Source organism: Pseudonaja textilis, chromosome 9 (assembly GCF_049901715.1).
Source record: "Pseudonaja textilis isolate UNSWEBS1 chromosome 9, rPseTex1.2, whole genome shotgun sequence".
In the NCBI taxonomy this organism is placed as follows: domain Eukaryota; kingdom Metazoa; phylum Chordata; class Lepidosauria; order Squamata; family Elapidae; genus Pseudonaja; species Pseudonaja textilis.
In genome coordinates, this window is record NC_141998.1 from 3,394,749 (window position 1) to 3,407,139 (window position 12,391).

General features: G+C 46.3%; 1 protein-coding gene across 2 annotated transcripts in view; it reads right to left on the reverse strand.

The window, feature by feature from the left end:
• Positions 1-12,391, reverse strand: part of CNNM4 (cyclin and CBS domain divalent metal cation transport mediator 4) — a 117,240-nt gene that overhangs the window by 67,709 nt on the left and 37,140 nt on the right. For both annotated transcript variants that reach the window (XM_087938826.1, XM_087938827.1), the window contains exons 3-5: positions 11,841-11,978; positions 6,374-6,543; positions 3,593-3,689 (exon numbers count right to left, since the gene is read on the reverse strand). In XM_087938826.1, the coding sequence (XP_087794952.1) occupies positions 3,593-3,689; positions 6,374-6,543; positions 11,841-11,978 (405 nt within the window). The remainder of the gene's footprint in view (positions 1-3,592; positions 3,690-6,373; positions 6,544-11,840; positions 11,979-12,391) is intronic.

The window sequence follows — 12,391 nt, forward strand, 5'->3', positions numbered from 1 at the left end:
GGTGTAGGGTTTTCTGCCTAAGCAGGGGGTTGGTCTAGAAGACCTCCAAGATCCCTTCCAACTCTGTTATTCAGTTGTTAAGTGAATCACTGCAGTTTCTAAGTTAGTCAGAAAGTCGCAAAACGAAATCACATGACCTTTGGAAACAGCATAACGGTCATAAATACGAACCACTTGCCAAGTCTCTGAATTTGGATCACGTGACCCTGGAAATGCTACAACAGTCAGAAGTGTGAAAAACAGCCGTAAGTCATTTTTTTTCAGTGCCGTTGTAGGTTTGAACTAAAGGAACCTGTTTTATGACCTTTCTTGCCACGTTGTTAAGTGACTCACTACAACGGTTAAGTTAGTAACATGTTATGTTGGAAGTGCAAAAAGAAAAACATTCTATCACATGTGGTGGTTCTGTCCGGAGACCCAAAAATATTGCTTAAAAATTAAACAACGGTTGCAAGTGATTATGAATGAACCAATAGAACTAGAACCGGTATTATTTTTATTGGGGATATTGAAAAAGAAATATGGGAGAAATATAAAATATATAGTACTACATATTCTAACTGTAGCCAGAATTGCTTATGCCCAGTGCTGGAAACATACATGTATACCACCAGATGAATTGACTATTCAAAAAAATAATGACTTGTCCTGAGATGGATAAATTAACTCTGATGTTACAAGAGAAAGAAGAGACTGAGTATTATAAGACTTGGGAAAAATGGCATGACTGGTTTGAGCAAAATGGGATAACAAAAAAATTAGTGGGAAGACAGTTCATAAAATAAGTTCCTTTAGTTCAAACCTACAACGGCACTGAAAAGAACGAATGTTTCTATTCGCATCAATTGTACATATTTGTCAATAATCCACAAAATAGTAGTATAAGGAGAATGCCACAAACTGTTGAAGTTAAGATATTTGTACTCTTCGTTTGTTTTTTAAAAAAGTCATAAAAGACTAACAAAGTTTATTATATAAAAAAAAATAAGTAACATGTTGTTAAGTGAATTTGGCTTTCAAGCATTGACTCTGATTGGCAGAAGGTCCCTGGGAGGCTGCGCACCGTCGTAACTAGGAGTCGGTTGCATGACCCTGGGGAATGCTGCAAATGGTCGTAAAGTGCGGGAAATGGTCACAAGTCCCTTTTTTTCTGGGACTGGTTTAAGCGCTGCGTGTTCTGCGGGGGAAACTGTAGGCTGTTTGTCGGCCACCAGAGGGCAGAAACGTAACGCTGAATGTTACGGAAACCGGAAGAATCAATTTTTGTCCAAAAGGACATTGGCATCTTGGGAGGCGAGGCAGAAACTTCCCACCGGGCGGTTTTGTTGGTCCTGTGTGGGGTTTTTTTCCACCTCCCATTGCATTAAAAAGCTTGTTTAGACTAGGTCAATTCCAGCTGAGAGCATCGTCCCTCTGTTGCTCAATGTCTATGGAGCTTCTCAGCTAAAAGTCCGTAGAGATTCTTCATCCTCCAGGTCGTGGTTGTCCCAAAGATCCTTTCTTTTTTTTTTTTCAGGAGGCAACTGGACTTTCTGGTTTTTCTTTGAAGACATTTCACTTCTCCTCCAAGAAGCTTCTTCAGCTCTGACAGGATAGGGGGGGATGGAAGGATTTATACTCCTTGCAGACAGCTAATCACTGGCATCCTTTTAGAGGATTATTGAGGCCACTTAGAGGTTCCTCTGTGCCCTCAGGGTCACCCGAGTGGTGCAAATGGGCGTGGAGCCTTCTTGGAGCTGTTGAAAGGACTGTGTTGTACACCGGAGATAGGCAATGTGGTATCTTTTCCCCTCTGTTCAATTTTGACATAAATGGCCATACAGGGGGGTTAAAGAGGCCATTTAGTTCTTTCAGAAACCATTCGAAGATATGACGGCACCAAAAAAGTGACATATGACCATTTTTCACATGGCCACGTGATCAAAATTCGAATATTGGGCAACCGACTCACATTTATGGCAGGTGCAATGTCCGAGGGTTATGTGATCACCTTGTGCAACCTTCTGACAACGGGGAAGCCAGATTTACCTTAACAAACTATGTTACTAACTTAACAACTGCACTGAACAAAGACGGCAAGAAAAATCATATAATGGGGCAAAAAACTCCCTTAACAGACGTTGGGCTCCATTGTGGTCGTAAGTCAAGGGCTACCTGTAACCTGCCGAGGTTTCTTGATTGGGGCAGGTAAGAAAGCAAAAATACCGAATGTTGGGCTCCTTGCTCCTCTCTGAGCTTGGTCGTTTGCCTGCAGACGTTTTATCACCCAACTAGGCAACTTCACCAGTCCTTATTCAGAAGACTGAATAAATAAATGAGTCGATGAATAAAACTTGGAGGCTCGCTCTTGTGTTGTGGTTAGCCGGTAGCAGGTACGGACGGCTGAGGAGAACGAGGACTCAGATGAGGGGCCAGGACCATTAGGGAGTGGACTGCTGCCTTCAGAGATTGTGGGGGCTGGCAGCAGCTATGAGGAGGTTCCCGAGGAGCCTGTGCCAAATGCACGTGCACACAGGGTTGCTCGCAGGAAAGACCAGCTACAACAGCACAGGTGACTCGGGAGTAAGGCTGCAAGGTAATGGCCCCTCCTTCAAGAAGATAAAAGGCAGCTGTGAATCGGAGGTTCTTTGCAGGAAGCAAAGACGTTTTGAAACTCAGCCTCGTGGACATTACATTATCTTAAGTTGGTATTTGAAGACTCTTGTGTTGTAAAATATTTATAGATAACCTTATCTGTTATTTTTGGCAGCCTCGCACAGTTTTGGCGAAGCTTGTGCTTATCAAAATTAATTAGTTTGCAGCAGCCTTTTAACCGGGGATTCGTAAGACTCATTAAAAGGTTTCTGTTCCCTTTGGTTTGTGTTTGTTTTATTGGACAAGGGTTTGGGTCAGAACACTCTGTTACCAGCTATTTTTCTGTGCCTCCTCTTGGCGCTCCTTTTTGTGGCCCACCAGAGGCGGGCGGAGCTAGCAGCAGAGTGGGACAGTAGTGAGTAGATTGGGGAGGAATTCCTGGAGGCTGAGGAAGGCACAGATGAAGGCTCTGCGTCAGAGGCAGAGATGGGGCCAGGGCAGGCTGGCAGTCATCAGCTGCCTTCGGGCTCAGACCGCAGTGAGCAGGGGAGCTTCTGGAACCGGTTCCCAGCCTGCGCATGCGCAAAGCTGCCAAAAGGAAGGCACAATTAAGAACTCAGGGGCGACGTGGGAGTAAGGCCAGGTGGGATGAACGCCCCCTCCCATCAGGATTAAAAGAGAATCAAAAGGGGAAAGGGCTTTTGCAGGAAATAACTCGCTCATCCAGTCGTTTGTTTGTTCCAGCGTCATGGAGATTTGTCCCTACAACACAGCCCTTCCCTGCCAGCAGTTATGTGTGGAACTATTTACCAGGCAGCATTCCAGGATTGATAAAGGTCTGAGCTCATTAAGTATATCTTTGCAAGACTGTTTGCCAAGCGGTCGGCTGACTGTGAATGAAAGACATTCACATTCATGTAGTGAAAGAGGTACTTGCCGGCACTCAGAATTGACCTGGTGCTTTTGGGGGAGGCCTAGGAAAAGAACACCCCCCACAAAACTGAAGTAGGGAACTTACTTGTGACGACGGGACTCAACGCCATCACTCCGTAATAAGAGAACGGCCCGGTTTCAAACTTCATGTTCTCCTTCCCGGCTTCCACCTCCACTTTGCCCTGACAAAATAAAGCAAACGCAAAAAATAAAATTCAGGGGAAAACGTCACCAGCTTAGCAGCCCATGCCTGCAGCTTTTCAGAAGCCTTTCGGTGCCGTTTTCAAAAAAAGATCGAAGGCGATTGTTTTATGGAAATACGTATGGGTTTGTTTGCATTTCTCCCCTTTTATATTCGAAGGGGACTAGATCTGAATTGAGACTTTACTTTGCAGAATCAAAATGGCAGGGGAGGGGGCGGGATATATACGGGGGCGGGGGATTCAGCCGGTTCAGGCTGGTGCGAGTGAACCGGACGTTAATTTTACATCTGGTTTGCTGAACCGACTGACTCGCTGGCCCTGCCCACCCCACCCTGCCCATCCCAGGAGTCTCCATGCGGCCCATTTTGGATGTAGGTAAGTACAGGATCTGCATGGTGGCTCCTGGGATGGTGAAAAATGGCCCTCCCAGAAGTTCTGGAAGTCCGGAATCGGACCTGTTTGTGGCTTCCAGTTGGCCTTCGGATCCCGGGGGAGGCCGTTTTCACCCTACCAGAGGCCTGAGGGAAGCCTCCAGACTCTGGGAAAGGTGAAAAACAGCCCTCCCAGAAGTTCCGGAAACTGGCCTGTTTCTGGCTTCCAGTTGGCCTTCGGATCCCATGGGAGGCAGTTTTCACCCTACCAGAGGCCTGAGGGAAGCCTCCGGACTCTGGGAAAGGTGAAAAACAGCCCTCCCAGAAGTTCCGGAAACTGGCCTGTTTCTGGCTTCCGGAGAGCCTCCAGATCCCAGGGGAGGTTGTTTTGACTGTGCAAGAGGCCCGAGGGAAGCCTCCGGACTCTGGGAAAAGTGAAAAATGGCCCTCCCGGAAGTTCTGATAGGCCACGCCCACCCAGCAACTGGGCAGAGAACTGGTTGCTGGGATTTTGAATCCCATCTTTGGGAAATGGTCCTCATTCCCAAGCATTGCAATCTGTACAAGGAGTAAATTCGGCATTTTTTTTTTTTTTTTTAAGATTTATAAACGTAGGAGCTTCAATCAGGATTAAGAAAAGGGGGGAGCAGGGGGTATTGAATTAATACAATAGGGGTTTTTTTTACACTGCGGCCCACATTTAGAGCCAAGGAAGCAAAATTTATACATTCATTTATTTATTCAATTTACGAGGCTGTGAGTTCAATCCTAGGTAGAGGCAGATATTTCTCTCTCTGGGCACGATGAGAGTATATCTGCTGAACAACACTCCACACTGGTGACAGGAAGGGCATCCGGACATTGAAGCACTCTACTAGCTCCGTTCAGTTACCCAGACTCCACCCAGGCAAGGGATTATGGGGTTGTTTGACCCTTGATTTAATTTATCATCCACTCAACCAATAAAAATGGCTCTAATACACACCCAGGGCTCCAACTTTGGGTAAAAAGCCAAATATTCAAGATCTTATGAAAAGCCCAACAGGGATGGGCCAATCTAATCTCAGAAGGGGGATAATATTTGGAAAGATGGGCACCATCGCATAAAAGACTGGGGAGCAAAGAAACTGGGGAATTCTGGGAGTTGATGTCCACGTGTCTTAAAAGTTGCCAAGGTTGGACACCCTTGACTTAAAAAACAGGGTTTTTTTTATTACTACGGTGGTTCTAACAGGTTCCGTGGCCTGAAAAATTAGAAAATCTGTTTTAGAATACCACAGATGTTCCTCGGAGCTGGATCCAACCTCGCAACGTTATCAGTGGTGGTATTCTACCGGTTTGGTCCGGTTCATGCGAACCGGTAGTAAAAAAAATTTACTGTTCAGCCGAAAGGGGATTTTTCCTGCCCGATCCTGACAATCAGCTTGTCCAACGATCAGCTGTGCCAGGATTCCCCTTCCTGTCTTACTGCTTTGCCTAAGGGGCTTCCCTGAGGCCCAGGAGGCAAAAAACCAAACCAACCCTGGAGCGTGGACGGGGGTGGGTGGGTGTTGCACTCTGTTCTTTTGCAAAAATGTCCCCCTGAAGCCCAGGAGGCAAAAAGAAAAACGAAAAACTGGAGCGCAGGGGGTGCTGCCAAAAAAAAGAGAGAGAGAGAGAAGCCATGCCCACCCTGTCACATGGCACAGAACCTGTAGTAAAAATATTTGCATCCCACCCCGAAGTATTATTCAGAAAAACTGTATTCTGTTGATTGAGCAGATGAGAGTAGGGAGGTAGATGGGCATTCTCAGGCAATTATCACCATTAAGAGGCAACGATTAAAGCTCTTTAAAAGCTTCTGCTATTTTTCTTTCTTTTTTTTTCTTCTTTTTCTCATAGGAACTCTGCCAACGAGGACTCATATTTCCCAGGCTAAAAGCTGCTGTGAGATTCGGCAGATGAATTGTAACGGCAGGCCTGGTTAAACCCACCCTGGTTAAACCCAGACCTACCCAGGGGCATTTGGCATGTGCCACGAAGCCATCCGATGCATCACGCCATTGCCCAAAGGATGCAAATAATGTAACCTCATTATTGCGCAAATGAGTCGGATTATATAATTTGCATTTTACGCAAATAACCTGGTTTCTTCATTGCGCGAATGACACGAAGGTTATAGCGTCACATGAACGACGCAAGCAATGCGTGCGCTCACAGAACCAGTTGTTAAACCGGTTGCAGCCCACCGCTGCCCCGCCCTTCCCTTCCTTACAGATCCTTTTCCGCTTGAATCCAGAGCAGCCCCGTTACCTGAAGGATGAGGATGAAGAAATCAGCCGGCTTGTTCCGGTTGAAGAGGAAATGGCGGGGAGACTTCTTGTTCTCCTCGTCAAACTTCAGCTCGTTGATGACATCGCGGTGCTTCAGAAGGCGCAAGAGGATTTTTTCCGAAATGAAAGCAGATGTGAACTGCGTTACCTCTGGAGGGACAAAAGGGCAGAGGGGGTTGATAGCAGTCTTTGAAGGGCTGCCCCAAAGAAGAAGAGGGATGCGGTGGCTCAGCGGCTAAAGACACTGAGCTTGTCGATCAGAAAGGTCGGCTGTTCGGCAGTTCGAACCCCCTAGCGCCACGTCACGGAGTGAGCTCCCCGTTCCTTGTCCCAGCTTCTGCCAACCTACCAGTTGGAAAGCGTGTAAAATATGCGAGTAGAAAAATAGGGACCCCTTTGGTGGGAAGGGAACAGCGTTCCGTGCGCCTTCGAAGGCGTTTAGTCCTGCCGGCCACATGACCATGGAGTCGACTTTGTACAGCGCTGGCTCTTCTTCGGCTTTGCAATGGAGATGAGCACCGCCCCCTAGAGCAGGAAACTGCTAGCACAGATGTGTGAGGGGAACCTTTACCTTTTACCCAAAGAAGAGGGGGTCCACTTATTTTCCAAAGCACCAGAAGGCAAGACAAGAAGTGATGGATGGAAACTAATCAAGGAGAGTTGTTCTTGCAGGGGGTGAGGAGGGAAGGGAAGGGCACTAGGTCTCTGGAGATTCTCAGTCATCCAGGCCAGGGTTGTCCCAAAGGAGCTTTTTTCAAGAGGCAACTGGGCTTTCTATGTTTTTTCTTAGAAGACATTTCCCTTCTCATCCAAGAAGCTTCTTCGGCTCTGGCTGGATGGTGGGGAATGGAAGGATTTATACTCCTTGCAGACAGCTGGTCATTTGCATCCATTTAGAGAGCTTTTTGGAGCCTTCTTGGAACCATTTAAAGGACCATGTTGTGGATTGGATAACAGAGGAGGAGGGATATGACACCACCTATCTCCAGTCTACAACACAATCCTTTCAACCGGTTCCAAGAAGGCTCCACACCCATTTGCACTACTCAGGTGACCCCGAAGACACAGATAAAGTCCAAGTGGCCTCAACGACCTTCTAAAATGATTGCAAATGACCAGCTGTCTACAGGGAGTATAAACACTTCCATTATTCCTCACCATCCAGTCAGAACTGAAGAAGCTTCTTGGATGAGAAGCGAAACGTCTTCAAAATTAAAAAAACAAGAAAGTCCAGTTGCATAAAGAAACACCTTTGGGACACTAGGTATATTACTTTCTGTTCCTGAAGAAAAAGTTCGGCTGTATTTCTTAACAATGAAATAAGGATGGGAGCGTCTGGAATTCCCACAAGAGCTTAGCGCTAAGTTGTGCTTCGTGCCAAATTAATGCCTACACTTTACATTGCACGCTCTTAAAACATGTGGGAGCGTGTTAGCAAAACAGAAACACCAACAATTGTGCGCTAATTGGCACAGGATAAATGGCAGCCTTGAAGGGGCTCCTTCGCAGTAGGACTGATCCAAATTTCTAAGTGTCATGCCCCCGTTGGGAGTCGGAATCCAAGGAGGAAAATGAACAGCTGACGGGGAGTGGTAGTATGGCTCTATTGGTTGTGGAGGAAATTGGGGAAGAGCAGGGGAGAGAAAGAACAAGGGAGAGATAGAACAAGGGAGAGGGAATTCAGAGGAAGAACCAGGCCCGCCTCCTCTTCATCCTAGGGCATGCAGGGAGGAACGGAGAAAAGAGCAACGTGGGTTGCATGGCTTACAGGGGAGGAAAGGGCCCTGATTCCCTTCATTAGCCACACCTGGGGAAAATTTTTAAGAGACATGCAGACTGAGTGCGGCAGCTTCTGGGAACAAACCGTGAGTTTATCTTGTGTTGACTTTGCTTATCTGTGTTCCTAGCATCCTCTCAACTGTGTTATTGCCATGTCTTCATATCTGGAATTCCTGCTCTGCTGGACTAATTGCCTCCTTTTTGCCTTGTTTGGACTTTAAGTTACAGTTTGTGTTGCTCATGTTTTGGACTTGATTCTCTGCAGCCAAAGGCTGTTCCTGGGAGAGTTTTTCTCCAGCCCAGAAGGTAACCAAGACATTGGGGGCAAAGTTGGAGCTAATACAGGGACTCTTACCAATTAACTGTCTGTGTTGCCTTTGTGCCACGCCCTTTTGGGTCATCACACTAAGGCAATACGTAACTGGTATTTTTTTTTATTAAGTCAATACAGGTAATCTTCAACGTACAACCAAAATCATTGTGCATGGACAGACATCATTGTGCATGGACAGACAAGCTTTGGGAAACACACAAGATGCGCTAATTTTTTTGGAGGTGGGGGGGTTAAGACCGCAGAAGGCAGAGTAAGAAGCCGGGGATGTGCGCCTTAAAATTTCCTGATGTTTTATTCCCCTATTTGTTTTGCTTTTTACAAAGCATGAGGTCCATTGAAATATTTCAAGTCTATTTTTAATGGCTCTCCGGGCACAAAATGAGGAAAATTAGGCTCAAAGGCAGCAGATTTTCATGGGAAAGTTGCAACGGCTGTAAGCAGGGATGGGATTCTACCAGTCCGCACCTATTCGCTAGAACCGCTTGTTAACATTCTAAGCAGTTTGGAGAACTGGTTGTTAGAAGAAATTACTAGGCTAATCCTGTAAGGAAGGCAGGAAGGAAACATTCTGGTGTTGCTTACAGAAACTGCCTCTCCGTTAACCCTTATTACATTCTTGGCAGGACTAGACTTCCTGTCTCAGGAACATCTCTGGAGTTTTTTTCCCCTCCTTTGCTGGTACTTTGCTTGTGTGGAGTGACCATTCAAAGTTACAACGGCACTGAAAAAAGTGACTTATGACCATTTTTCACCCTTACGACTGTTGCAGCATCCCCACAGTCATGAGGCCAGGCGAGGAGATGCGTGCCTCAATGTGAGTTATATTGAGTTCGTCACACCCAGCTAGTCACATGGCCACCAAGCCACGTCCACCCAGTCACATGACCACCAAGCCACACCCACTACCTAAGCCACCCCACAGAACCGGTTGTTAAAAAAATTTGAACCCCACCCTGGCTATATGCGTGAAAAACCATCAAAATTCCCCCCTTTTTTTCCAGTGCCGTTGTAAACGATCGCTAAACGAATGGTTATAAGCCGAGTTGTAATTAAAATATCCTTTCTCTTTCTCAGAAAGAAGGATTTTCTCCCACCTCCACAATTCCACTTTGCAATATCTGGGGCAAAAGCTTCATTTTTTATTTTTATTTTTTTTTACTGGGGATGAATTGCCCGGGTGGGGATGAGGAGTGATGGGTCGGACACAAACAAACAAGCAAAGCCTGAAGGAAACTCCCAATCAAACCTAAAGCCACAGCAGACAGGATAATGGAGGCTTGCCTTTGGAGCCCGCAGACCCCTGTAATTTCCCTGTGAGATGTGTATGACTTTCATAGTAGTCTCTGGAATCTGCCTGGGCCAAATTGCGGGCAGCGACCTGCCTGATCGTGGGACGAGAGAAGGAAGTAGCCTTAGCTGAACTTTGTGGCAGGATTACAATTCCCATTGACCCAGCTACTCGGGGCTCCTTTTGGTGGTGGAGAAAGCAACAGCTTGATGGATGACCGTGGCCAGGATAGTCTTAATGTGCTGGGCCGGGGCTGGAGAGAGGCTAGTTCAGGGGCTTTGCAAGTGTCTTGGACACCTCGCTACAGCAATCTCGCCAGGGCCAACTCGCTGCAGTCAACTTGCCACGGGACACAACTCCCCATGGCCAACTCATCACAGGACTAGAGTTACATTAATATTGAAGAAACGGTGGAATAAAATCATTAAAGAAAGGATGTCAAAGGAGGGGACCAAATGAAATGTGAATGACAACAAATTAAAATAATTAAATTGAATTGTTGAATTGTCTCGCAGCGAGTTGGCTGTGGTGTGTTGGCCATGTTGAGTTGACCTTGGTGAGTTGTCCACAGCAAGTTGGCTGCGATGAGTTGGCCATGGCAAGTTGATTGTGGAGAGTTGGCCATGAAGAGTTGGCCATTGTGAGTTGGCCATAGTGAGTTGGCCATGGAGAGTTGGCCATGGTGAACTGGCCATGGAGTGTTGGCCATGGAGAGTTGGCCATGGCGAGTTGACTGTGGAGAGTTGGCCATGGTGAGTTGACTATGTTGAGTTGGCCATGGAAAATTGGCTGTAGCAAGTTGGCCATAATGAGTTGGCCATGGCAAGTCGACTGTGGAGAGTTGGCCATGGTGAATTGTCCCGTTCTGCCTTTGTGGAGTAATTCTGAACCCAGATTCTAGCCTTCAACCCAACCTTCTTCCAGGTGGTCCCATGCAGAGATAAAACAAAAGGAGCTTCCCATGAATACAACTGAGCCCAAAATTTCTGTTGCTAAGTGAGACATTTGTTAAGAAAGTTTTGCCCCACTTTACAACCTTGTTCGCCACGGTCATTAAGTGAATCACCGTGGTTAAGTTAGTGACATGGTTGTTAAGTGAATCTGGCTTTCCCCCACTGACTTCGCTTGTCAGAAGGTTGCAAAAGGGGATCATGTGTCCCTGGGATATGGCAACCGTCATAAACATGAAGCCGTTGCCAAGCATCTGAATTTTGATCACATGACTTTGAGGATGCTGCAATGGTTGGAACAGTGAAAACGTCGTAAGTTCCTTTTTTTTCAGTGCCGTTGTAACTGAACAGTTACTATAAAGAACTGTTGTTAAGTCGAGGTCTCTGCTTTGACCTCCCAGTGAAAAGTAGAAAGGAGGAGATTAAAAAAAAACCCATTTCTTTAATAAGGGATAAAAATGTCTACACTGCTCCAAACTTGATTGCAGGAAGTACGATTTCAGCAACAGAGCGGTCAATGCCTGGAACTCGCCACCTGATTCTGTTGTCACCTGCTCAAACCCCCACTCCTTTACCCTCAAACTAACCTCTGTTGACCTCACCCCGTTCCTAAGAGGTGTGTAAGGGCTGTGCATAAGTGCACCGTCCTGCCTCCCGTTCCTGCCCTATTGCCCCCATTTATTCGTACCTATTTCCTATATTCTTACTCATGTTTATACTTAGGCCTATTATCTTGTAAGCGATTGACAAATCAAATAAAGAAAAATAAATAAAAAAGGAAGGAAAGAAGGAAGGGGGAGGAAGGAGAACGGGGAAGGAAGGAAGGAGAGAAAAGAAGGGAGGGAGAAGAGAAAAGAAGGGAGGGAGCAGGAGGAAGGAAGGAAAGGACGGGAGAAAATACCTATTCCTAAAAGGTCTATAAGGGGCATACATAAGTGCACCATCGTGCCTACCATCCCTGTCTATTGTCCTCATTTTTCTTACCTATTTCCTGTATTCTTACTCATGTTTATACTTATTATCTTGTAAGCAATTGACAAATCAAATCAAATAAATAAATAAATTTTCGAAATCCCCCCCCGAGGGGGTTTCTTACCGGTGGAGAGAAAGCGATGGGCAGCCAGAAGTAGTTGCGGGGAAATCTTCACTTTGGACTCTGTGTCGTTGTCTTTGAAAGCAGAGAAATCTTTCTTGTCCTTCTTGTGGCTCACACGCTTCTTGCTGCGGTTGTCGGCTACGGTGACAAGTGAGGAGCAAAGTCATTAAAGACACAATGTTGGCATAAGCTGCTCATCCCAACCCGATAAATGAATGTCATCTTAAGTGTGGAGGTCTCCAAACGTGGCAACTGTAAGACTTGTGGACTTCAATTCCCAGAATTCCTCAGCCAGCAAAAGCAAAGCTGGCTGAGGAATTCTGGGAGTTGAAGTCCACAAGTCTTAAAGTGGTCACGGTTAGAGACTTCTGAGTCTTTGCAAGATGCGTGAACCATGTGTGTTGCATAATTCATCAATTCATGGCATTGTGGAAGAGAGCCATTGTGAGAAAACATTCTTCATGTCAGGGGCAGGCAGTATTTGGGGAGGACTGGAGTCCATAGGGGACTTTGAGAAGGTCTGTATGGAGCTGGGTCACAAAATGGCTGCC